Consider the following 11,832-nt stretch of genomic DNA (forward strand, 5'->3'; position numbering starts at 1 on the left):
TTCTTTTTTATCCTATGTATCAGATACACAGGAGATCTCTATTATTTATAAAGTAATGCCTTTCATGTTGCTGTTCATTTGAAGATACTACTCTAGCTTCTGACCTCTTTCAGTTTGTAGGCAATAGCATGTTGCAGAGCTCATGCTGGTGCACCTGTTTGTTACCCCCCATCCATCTTTTCTGCAAGCAGGTATCATCTCCAGGCTCTCCGGCACCTATATGTGCTAGCTGCAGAACCAAGGCTTCTAGTGCCTGTGGATGTGGACACAAACACGCCCTGTTATGCCCTCTTGGAAGTTACTTACAAGGTAACCCTTTCTCCCTGTAATTTATTGGTAATTTTATTACCTACTCATCCATTTTTATAGATCAAATATTTCAAGTATTGCCCAATAAAAAGTAACAGTAATGAGTTGAACTCTGATAAAAATCAAAGTTTACAAAGTTCTTGTACATCCTAGCAGACTATTCATAATCACTTGTATTCTGTGTGTGTTTTTTTAAGAGATCATCAGCTGCTCTTTTGTCCTTAGAGCTTGTAGTTTGAAAATGTCTCTATTAAGTTCATATGGCTGATAGAAGTGTTTTAAAACACTGAGTTAGAACTTTTTTTAGATCTGTTAACTGAGTACTTTAGAACCCCACATTGTATTGATGAGAGGACTTTCATTTAGATGTACACATACATAGGATGCCAAAAATATGTACATACTTTAAGAAAGGAAAAACTTTATTGAATTTGTAATACTCAAATCACCTTTTGACTTCTGGAATTCTAAGAGGTGCTCAATGTGAGCACCTATTTATCTTTTGTTATTGGCATATGTTAAGACAATTTTAATACAGTTTTTTGGGGATTTTTTGAGGCAGAGTCTTACTATGTCGCCCTTGGTAGAGGGCTGTGGCGTCACAGCTCGCAGCAACCTCAAACTCTTGGGCTCATGAGAGTCTCTTGCCTCAGCCTCCCAAGTAGCTGGGATTATAGGTGACCGCCGTAAGGCCCGGCTATTTTTAGAGATGAGGTCTCAACACTGGCTCAGGCTGGTCTCAAACCTGTGAGCTCAGGCAGTCCAACTGCCTTGGCCTCCCAGAGTGCTAGGATTACAGCCATGAGCCACTGTACCCAGCTAGTTTTTTCTTTTTTAAAAATGTGTATACATGAGCTTGGTGCCAATAGCTCAATGAGTAGGGTGCCAGCCATATACACAGAGGGTGGCAGGTTCGAGCCTGGCCTGGGTCTGCTAAAGAACAGTGACAACTGCAACCAAAAAATAGCCAGGTGTTGTGGCTGAGGCAAGAGAATTGCTTAAACTCAAGAGTTTGAGATTGCTGTGAGCTGTGATGCTATAGCACTATACAGAGTGAGAGTGAGACTCTGTCTCAAAAAAAAAAAAAAATGGGTATACATGTTTTATTGGCATCCTGTGTGGATTAGAATCCATATATCCTTTCTTAATTCAGAAACTTACTAAATACCTACTGTGTATCAAACTGGGGTATAAAAACAAGATGACATTGTCACATTCCTTAATGGACTTACATCCATTCGGGAGCCAGGCAGGGGTCCAGTGAGAAAAGAGTGTGATAATCAAAGGTATGTGTGATGCAGAGGTAGCAGAGGAGATGTGTCTTTGCTGAGCTGTGGGGATAGGGGAGCCTGTCACAGTGGGCAGTGTTTGGGCTAAGATGGCTGGCTAAGTGGGGTTCATTCCCATAGAGAAGACAGTAGGGAAAGAACTCCAGAACCATCAAAAGCAGGAGTGCTGGCTTATGTGTAGGGCAGGTATGAAGTGATATGTGCTCTATAAAGGAATTTACACTTCAATCCCTTGAGATCTGAGTACCAGAGAGCATTTTGTCATTTGATAATCTCTAGTTTCTGCTGACTGCCTAGTGAACTGTGGCTTTGCTTTTACATTTGTAAAGGCCACTCAGTGGTATGAACAAACCAAAGAAGAATTGATGGCTCCTACCCTTCTCCCAGAACTCCACCTTTTAAAGCAGGTAAGTTGGGTGTGACTTAAGGAGATCTCTCCATGGGATAAATTTAAACAGAGCTGTGTAGCATTAAAGATAGCTAAATAAAAGCCCCTGTTTTCTCCATGTTTTGTGAAACAAGCAAGCAGCAGCAGGAAGACTAGTCATGAAGAAAAGAGGTCTTGTCTTAGAACTCTTCACCAATAGATGCCTCATGGTTCACATACATTTTTTTGGTCTGAAAACGGAGCTCTTTGGTCACTTAGTGTGATGTCACTTTCCAGCTCAGTTATTATTTCCTTTGGGGAGCATGGGTTTCAGCTTGTCAAACTAGCACTTTCTTCAGTTTTGAGTTGACTGTATTTACATTTATCTTGCCAGGTTAAAATTAAAGGTCCAAGATACTGGGAACTGCTCATAGATTTAAGTAAGGGAACACAACACTTGAAGTAAGTATATTGAATTTTTCATATTAACTTTTTAGAAAGTGAATAGAAGCGTGTGTGAAGTTATAGATTATAGATTATTATCTAGAATGTGACTTGTTACCCTTTGATCCCATCCAAGACAATATAGAGAGTATGTATTAAATAAAGTGATCTATATCTTTGAAACAGTTTGTATTAGAAAATGAAAGTTTTAATTTAGAAATCAAACCCTAACTATATTAATTCATTGAGAAACTTGAACTGGTTTAACTTAGGGCAGTGTTGGAATTATCTCTTGATATAGTTATGTAGTATCTAGTTTAAGAAAATAAGGCTAGCATATATGTTCTCAAAAGGAACTTTATTATAACAGTCAATGTTTGTCAGACCACACCTTCTATTGCATCTCTTTAGCATTCTTTTGTTAGAATATTCTCATAAATTAGACTGGGCATGGTGGCTCACACCTCTAATCCTAGCAGTCTGAGAAGCCAAGGCAGGTGGGTTGCCTGAGCTCAGGAGTTCGAGACTAGCCTGAGTAAGAATAAGACTCCATCTCTACCAAAAAAAAAAAAATAATAATAATAATAATAGAAAAATTAGCCAGCCATGGTGGCACACTGTAGTCCCAGCTACTTCAGAGTCTGAGGCAAGAGGATTGCTTGAGCTCAAGGGTTTGAGGTTGCCGTGAGCTATGATGTCACAGCACTCTACCTAGGGCAACAGAGTGAGACTCTGTCTCAAAGAAAAAGAAAAGAGAATGTTCTCATAAATTCAGGATTATAATAGATTGCCTTTGAGTGGAAATAGTCATGTGCAAGTAATTATTTTAGATTATTAACAAGCATGTAAAAGCTTTTATAGTTTTGGTTCCAATTTGTATTTTCCCAGATTATCTATACATTTGATGTTTTCCATATTCTATTTTTAGATTTGCAGCTTTAATCTCTTTCTGCTGCAAACCAGTTAATAGGTATTTAGTGCCTCCATTGTCTCATGCATAATGCTAAGGGTATACAGGGGATACAAAGAGGTGTTAGATAAAATACTACCTCTGAAACTCATACTTGAGGAAATCGTCAGAAATGTCTTCTCAAGTTCCATGACTCTAGACACCAAAGAAAAGTAGTTTATTTTAGTCTTTCTTATAGGGACTGATTTAATTTGAGATATAATAAGTAATCATATATCTTGGAGAAAATTTAAAAGCTTCATTTCTTGTGAACATAGTATTGGAAAACACAGTTTTCAGCTAAGCACTGCCAGTAATATCTCGTTTTAAATTCATTCTTTCTTGTTTCAGGTCCATCCTCTCCAAGGATGGAGTTTTATATGTTAAACTCAGAGCAGGTCAGCTCTCTTACAAAGAAGATCCAATGGGGTGGCAAAGTTTGTTGGCACAGACTGTTACTAATAGAAACTCTGAAGCCCGGGCTTTCAAGGTAGTGTTGATTGTTAGAAACTGAAAAAGCAAAGGAAATAGTTCTAAGGTCCACCAGCTAGCTCCTTCGCTTAGCTCTGTGGATTGTAAAGGTGGATCTACCTCCTCTTTTATCACTGCAAGATGTAAAGACTGACCTTGGGTTCATTTGCTGTTTTATTTGATAGCCATAATAAAATAGGGACAATCTGCCATGAAGTAAGATTTACATTTAGGGGCAAGGACAGTAACAATATATTTTGACATTAAAAATAATTTTATTATTTAATAATAATAGTTTTACTTATTACTTTTCAAATTAGCCAAGATTTCCTTAATTTATAATAAAAATGGAAAAATAGTTTTGCAGTTAGCACTTACTAATTCCATTTTTAAACTACCATTTGTTTCTTAATTCTTGGTGAAAGCACAGTGATGACAGATTCACCCACCCAAATAGTTTGCTATTTACATAGTACTTGACTGCCAGTACAATAATATTTGAAATGAAGACATACTTAAAATAAAAGAGTATATGAAATGATCTCATTCCCCTGGGGGTATGTCAATATATTTTTTTTTCTACATTCTAGAACTCAAAGATGTTTCCTACACTAGAGATAGGTTCCATTATCTAACATTAAAATTTCTGAGTTTAACTCCATTTTTTAGGAATTTCACGACCAGATATGTTGCTGTTGGCCATATATGCGGAGCAGTATAAAGGATAGTTACAGATAATAAAAGTGTAGCAGGTGAACTAGCTGAGTGGCAGCCAGAGGACTGAGTTAGGATTTAGTGTTCCTCTAAGGAGATATCGTTTATTTTAATTCAACTCACATTTCATTTTGGGTCATTTACTTTTGACTGAGCTTTTATAATTTTCCCAGGGTTTAAATATATAAACAGTTGCTAGGGTTGACATTTGTAAATTTTATTTGGCAGTGTTCAATAGGTTGTCCATGAACTATTTCTGAAAGATTTTTGAACTAAGTTTAACTTAAATTAGCACTGGTCTAAAAATGAGAGCCTTTCTCAAGAATCTAGTCCAATTTGTAAAGAAAATAAAGTTTAGACTTGAGTTTGAATGAGGGAATTAATATTAAAAGACATGCCAATTTCCTACCTTCTGGACATTCAGAAATAAAATCTAAACCCCTCAGTCTTGAATCTTGAGTGATATTCTGGCTTGTCCCCCCCCCCTTTTTTTTTTGAAACAAAGTCGCAAGCTGTTGGCCTGAGTAGAGTGCTGTGGCATCACAGCTTACAGCAAACTCCAACTCTTGGGCTTGAGCAATCCTCTTGCCTCAGCCTCCCAAGTGACTGGGACTACAAGCACCCGCCACAACACCCAGCTATTTTTTGTTGTTGTTGCGGTTGTCATTGTTGTTTTAGCCGGCCTAAGGCTGGGTTCCATCCTGCCAGCCTCTTTGTATGTGGCTGGTGCTCTACATACTGAGCTATGGGTGCCTTCCCCAATTTTTTTGAATTGTGGTGAAATACACATAACAAAATGTATTGTCTTAACTATTTTGAAGTGCACAGTTCAGTGATATTAAATGTATTCACACTGTTATGCAATTGTCACTACCATTCATCTCCAGAACTGTTTCATCTTGCAGATCTGAAATTCTGTACCCAATAACCAATAACTACCCACTCCCCTCTCACTCCCTAATCTCTAGCAAATACCATTTTGTTTTCTGTCTCTACCACTTTGATAATATTAAGTACCTCATATATATAGATTCATGTCTTTTGTGACTGACTTGTTGTGGGTAATCTGTGTAAAAAGAAGTCCTGTTTATTATTGACAATATGCTAAATTTGTGCAAAAAGCTTCTTGTAACTTCTCAGCAAAACAGATGTGTGAATCTCAAGTGAGTTTGTACCATCTTGGGTTTTGTGGAATGTTATGTGACAAGGGGCAGTGGAGTTCTTGGAACTGCATGCATTACAATTTGAGCTGTGAGGAAAATGGCCTTTTATTATTTCACTTATATTATTGTTGTTTATTTTTTTTAGCCAGAAACAATTTCAGCGTTCACTTCTGAGCCAGCACTTGTGTCATTTGCTGAATATTTCTGCAAGCCAACTGTGAACATGGGTCAGGTATCTATTACATGGTTGAATGAACTCCTGGACTGGAGCTTGTTATAACTTCTGTAGGCCACCAAAAACATCTCTAATATCCATATCTGTTTTATCAAAGATGACGTGCATCAGTTATATTGGATGACTTTTGCCTAGCTATAGATTTTTCATAGTCTTACATTAACTTTCCTGCCTCGATAGAGGAAACTTTCATAGTCTGACTATTAACTTTCCTACCTTGATAGAGGAAACAACTTAAAATTTCAAAGACATGAGTTTTGATAGATGATAATTTCTGTCATTTACAAGAATGATGCCCATTTTTATACTGATTTATGTTTTAAGTGTTTACCACCTTTCTTTTGTTTTTATGTAATTTCATTAATTTTGTCTACTCTATATTATAACCCTTCTGTTACAATTGTTGTTATATATAACTATTCTCTTCATTATTCTAAGGGTGCCTAGCAGATCTTTGATTTAGTACCCCATGAAGATAAGGAAATGTTGGATGTAGGAATTTGATGATCTGGGATTGATAGCCTGTTGTCTACTAGTGTGTGTGATGTTGGCAAAATTTCTCAACCTCTCCAAGATAGAGTTTCTTCATTTCTAAAAGTGGCATTATAATAGAACCTTCCTTACAGTGTTCTTTTGAGGGTTAAGTGAAATAACCTTCCCCTCACTTCCTTGTTGAATCTTTACTCTATATTGGACACACGGCTAAATATTTAATGCTTTATGTAATTTTCTCATTTAATTCTGACCTGAGGGTAGGTGCTTTATTATTCCTGGTTTACAGATGAGGAAACTGCCACTGAGACATCACACAGCTAGTAAGGGTTGAGATGTGCACTCAGGGCCACCAGTCTCTGATAAAGCCCATGCCTGCCCTTAACCCCAGCTGGACTTGAATTTTCTGCCTTCCTCAGACTTGTCTGGTCGGTGTTTTTTTCCTGCATCTTGTTGATACTATTTCCTTTCTGGATTCTTCTGTTCCCAGCACAACCTAAGGCATATGTCTGTGATGTCCTACATGTATCTGCTCATTTTACCCTAGTTTAATCCATTCCTCTCCTTCCACAGCACATACTATTTTAACTGTCTGATGGGATTTAATTTTGATTGTTTTTTATTGATGTTTAATGTTATATGCACTATGAATGGGCCATAATAGTGCTATGCAATTGTTTCTTAAATTGATTGTAGAATATACTTTGATGGGCTACAAAAAGCTTCTGATTTTTTACAGAAACAGGAAATTCTGGATCTGTTTTCTTCAGTACTTTATGAATGTGTTACTCAGGAGACCCCAGAGATGTTGCCTGCATACATAGCAATGGATCAGGTATGGTTCCAAAAACCTATTCCAGTGCTGACAAGAGTTATCCTGTATTTCAAGGAACTTCCTAACAAGTGTGCTAAGGTTCCCTAGTGGCTTTCCTTTCTAGTTTCTCATTTGCTTTTAGAAATTTCCAAAAGGAAACCTTGTCCATGTTGAAAGCTCTCTATATATCCAAGAAGCTTGGACTTTATGATGACAGGAATATTCCTTGGGGACCTATCTTCCTCCATGAGTTCTTATTCTCCCCTTCTATGCTCTTCCCCTGACTAGGAGAGGAAGAGCATTCTCTCACTCTCTTGTATCCTTGTGTGGTCTCTTGCCTCCTTCCTGGCAAAGCTATTTGTGGAAAAGATTTCAAATAAGCAGTTAATGAACAAAAGTGCCCTTATGATGGCAGAACTGTGAAATTATACCTATGTGATTAAGTGTACCATAGGTTACAGTGTTAGTATTTGGTGATTCAGGGAGTGAGAGTTTATTTTAAAATTTCTCTTGTTAATGCTGTTTTTGAAAGAGCCTAAAAAGAGTAAGGCAGAAATAAATGCTTAACAAGTTTACTAAAGAATGGAGCCAGTTTATTTACTTTTTAGTAGTATCATATTTTTCAGACCCCAAATTACAGTTAAACTAGATCAGTAGTTTTCTAACATGCCTAAAATTTAGGAAATTATAAAAATAACAAATCCTCAAATCCCATTTCACATCTATTGAATCAGGATTTCTGGGATGGTATCCATAGTGTATAGTTCTAAACAGTTCTTTGAGTGAATATGGTATAGTAAATTCATAGATTGGGAGCGGTGCCTGTGGCTCAGCAAGTAGGGCGCTGGCCCCATATACAGAGGGTGATGACTTCGAACCTGGCCCCAGCCAAACTACAGCCAAAAAATAGCAGGGCGTTGTGGCGGGTGCCTGTAGTCCCAGCCCTTCAGGAGGCTGAGGCAAGAGAATGGCATAAGCCCAGGAGTTGGAGGTTGCTGTGAGCTGTGATGCCACAGCACTCTACCAAGGGCGATAAAGTAAGACCCTGTCTCTAAAAATAATAATAATTTTAAATTAAAAAATATTCACAGATTGGATTTTGTGATTCAGTGACTGAAACCAAAGAAATAATCTATGAGAATTATGAGAAATAATCTACTGGGAAGTTAAACGGGGATATACATTTAGTCAGGGGATAATTCCCCCATACCTAAAAAAAACCACACTGTGTTGAGTAACATTCTTAATTCAAAGCCAAGTTTGCAATATCGCCAAGTAGGTACACAATGTTGTTATTGTCTGGAATTCATTCTTTTTTGATACCAAAGTAGAATTATGGTATCCATGCCAATATTGCATCTCACGCTACCTCTCTGTGCAGCAGCCAAGCAATGATTTATGTTCTTAAATTGCAGGCTGAGAGCATGTCTTCTCTTCTACTCTCCAAACCCTCACCTTTCACAGTCATGAGCAGGTCTTTGTGGATGAACATATCCTCTGGTTGCAGCTGTGGTAACTTTGCTGATGGGTCTCAAGAGCAGTATTATCAGTGTTGCTGTTCTTGCCTTTTGATCATAGGGATCCCCAGCCTGATCCCTGCTATGTCATTGTATTGCATCTGAGCTTCTCAGAGGTGACTGGCTGTATGCCTATTAGGTCTTGGGTATTTGGAACTTTTGGGCCAAGAATGTGCTCATTTGCCTTTGGCACTTTTACCTGCAATCTGCTCACTTGGGTCATCATATTGAAGAAAATGAGCTGTGTACTTATACTCAGTGAAGGGCTCCTCTGTGGAGCAGACTTGCATCAAAACACAAAATGGATCCCTCCCTGCTGTGTGCTATTGATCTTATGAGCTACATTTAAGAAATACTGTAGTATATAGATTGGAGGAAGAGACAGAGCACTTCACTCTTAATTAAATGGATTGTTGTTCCTCTTTCCTCTTCAAGGCTATAAGAAGACTTAAAAGAAGAGAAATGTCTGAGACTTCTGAACTTTGGCAGATAAAACTGGTGTTAGAGTTTTTCAGCTCCCGAAGCCATCAGGAGCGGCTGCAGAATCACCCTAAGCGAGGGCTCTTTATGAATTCTGAGTTCCTCCCTGTTGTGAAGTGCACTATTGATAATACCCTGGACCAGTGGCTACAAGGTAATGGTAGTACTATGCCTGTGTGCTTTTTCTTTTTTTAATTAAATCATAGCTGTGCACATTAATGTGATCATGGGATTCAATATGCTGGTTTTACATACAATTTGAAATGCTTTCATCAAACTGGTCAGCACAGCCTCCGTGGCATTTTCTTAGTTATTGTGTTAAGATATTTATATTCTAATGCCCATTTATATTCTTTTAAGGTATGCTGGACTGAAGGTTTTCTGTTTTTAACATTTTGTTCATTGATAAGGTTAATCTTAGTATATGCCACAATGACTATGATTTAATGTTTCCAGTCAGGTGAATTAGGCTCTGATGATCTACTTCGACTTCTTTTAAAAATTAGTCCTGCTTTATGAACCATGCAGAGAACATATATAGCATTTTTAGTATCATTAGACACTTAGGATCTTGTTTTATCTTCCCTAGTATCTGATCATGTTTCCTTTTCCAAGTCTGTGTCTTAATTCTTAGGACTGAAGCTTGTCACCTGCCTGAGGCCAACAGCCAAGAAAAGAAAAGTTAAGATGTTCTCTTGCTCTTCTCAGTTCCCTTTGTATTTCTCTCGTAGCTGGGGGTGATATGTGTGTGCACGCCTACCTCAGTGGACAGGCCTTTGAGGAGTCTCAGCTGAGCATGCTGGCCTGTTTCCTTGTTTACCACTCTGTGCCGGCTCCACGGCACCTGACGTCTATAAACCTAGAAGGTAATTGCATTATCTAAGTTCTTTTTTCAGTACTTCTGTTACTGACCCAGTTATAGTTTTACTTTCTTGGAAGAGTTTCTAATTAGTTACTTTCCCTAGTTTGACTTTCATCTTCATTGATGTTTTAATGTCATTGTTAAGAACTTTTTTGGGGAAAAAAAGACAACCTGTCGACTTTATATATTAATAAACTTTAATTTATATTCAGAAGAGGATGAATTTTTCTTCACAGAGCCTCAAATAACAGTCTGTACTCATAAATAAAATGTTCATATTATTCTTTCTTTCTTTCTTTCTTTCTTTGCAGTTTTTGGCCGGGGCTGGGTTTGAACCCACCACCTCTAGTATATGGGGCTGGCAACCTACTCCTTTGAGCCACAGGCACCGCCCTATTATTCTCTGTTTTAATTGATTTTTAAGTTAAAGTTATTTTTATTTCTTCAGCTTTCCATTTCTTAAAAAACGGACTAGTCTTAATTTCTAATATTGTAAAGCTTTCCAGCTAACAGGTACCTAATTTCTAAGTGTTTGAATTTTTTCATAATGGAAAGTTTGAAAGATGATAGTTATTAGCACCTAACTTTATTTTTCAGAACATGGAAGCAGATTACTAAGTTTATCTGATAAGCAGAATAATACAATATAATGAATTCTAAGCACCTTATTTATATCACTTTTAAGTTGCTGCCCTTTTATCGAAAATAAATATTTTTGAGAAGGGTGAAAATTGTTCAATTTAATTATTTAAACTTGTGAAGTTTAGTGATATTACTAGTTTATTGCTGTTTTGAAAACTTTAATAAAAGCATACTGTCTAGAGCAGGGGTTCTCAACTTTCCTAATGCTGCGGCCCTTTAATACAGTTTATGTGGGTCGTGACCCACAGGTTGAGAACTGCTGATCTAGAGGATTATAGTTACGGCTGCAGTGGAACTGCTTATATGAGACTGACTCTTCCACAAAAATAAATACAAAAGCTGGACAAAATACATGTTTAAAGGAATTGGTAGCATACTGATAGGACTTGATCCAGGGGCAACATTCCCTTAGAGAAGTACAGTGGGGAGAATTCCATATTTATCCTGGCTAGTCCCCCAAAGGCAGTTGTCAGTTCACAGCACAAGAAATAGAGTCCCAGCAAAAAGCAGCAGTGCTACTGGGCTGAGGAGCCAGTGGTTGGGTTTATGACTACCCAAAAGGCTAGAACTTGAGGAAGAGATGCCAGATAGGAGGGAACAATAGGAATAATAACTCAAAACCTGGATACACTTTTCCCGAGGCATTTATCAAGTTTTAACCTGCATGTACATAGAATAAGGCTTTAAGAGATCTTACAGGAGCCATAAGCTAAAATTGTGACCAAAATTGTCAGCAGCAAAGTGCTAAGGAGACAAAGGGTAGAGTTCATAGCCTATTAAGATGAAATGGCTTTAGGTTGGGTGCTGTGGCTCACGCCTGTAATCCTAGGACTCTGGGAGGAAGGTAGGTAGATTGCCTGAACTCACCGGTTTGAGACCAGCCTGAGCAAGAGTGAGACCCTGTCTCTAAAAATAGCCAGGCATTGTGGCGGGCCCCTATAGTCCCAGCTACTTGGAAGGCTGAGGCAAAAGAATCACTTGAGCCCAGGAGTCTGAGGTTGCTGTGAGCTGTGATGTCATGGCACGCTACCGAGGGCGACAGAATGAGACTGAGTCTCAAAAAAACCAAAACAGGCTCGGCGCC

At 38.1% G+C, this 11,832-nt stretch overlaps 1 protein-coding gene across 2 annotated transcripts in view; it reads left to right on the plus strand.

Annotated features, from left to right (window-relative positions):
• The window catches only part of ANAPC1 (anaphase promoting complex subunit 1), a 115,185-nt gene that overhangs the window by 99,126 nt on the left and 4,227 nt on the right, over window positions 1–11,832 (plus strand). Inside the window, exons 40-47 of one of the 2 annotated variants that reach the window (XM_023518812.1) lie at window positions 189–309; window positions 1,928–2,005; window positions 2,360–2,427; window positions 3,710–3,848; window positions 5,852–5,938; window positions 7,173–7,268; window positions 9,200–9,398; window positions 9,976–10,110. In XM_023518812.1, coding sequence (XP_023374580.1) covers window positions 189–309; window positions 1,928–2,005; window positions 2,360–2,427; window positions 3,710–3,848; window positions 5,852–5,938; window positions 7,173–7,268; window positions 9,200–9,398; window positions 9,976–10,110 — 923 coding nt within the window. The remainder of the gene's footprint in view (window positions 1–188; window positions 310–1,927; window positions 2,006–2,359; window positions 2,428–3,709; window positions 3,849–5,851; window positions 5,939–7,172; window positions 7,269–9,199; window positions 9,399–9,975; window positions 10,111–11,832) is intronic. The other variant, XM_012811065.2, reaches the window with a different exon arrangement.

The sequence above is a fragment of the Otolemur garnettii genome, unplaced genomic scaffold (assembly GCF_000181295.1).
Source record: "Otolemur garnettii isolate 467f Iridium unplaced genomic scaffold, OtoGar3 scaffold00148, whole genome shotgun sequence".
In the NCBI taxonomy this organism is placed as follows: Eukaryota; Metazoa; Chordata; class Mammalia; order Primates; family Galagidae; genus Otolemur; species Otolemur garnettii.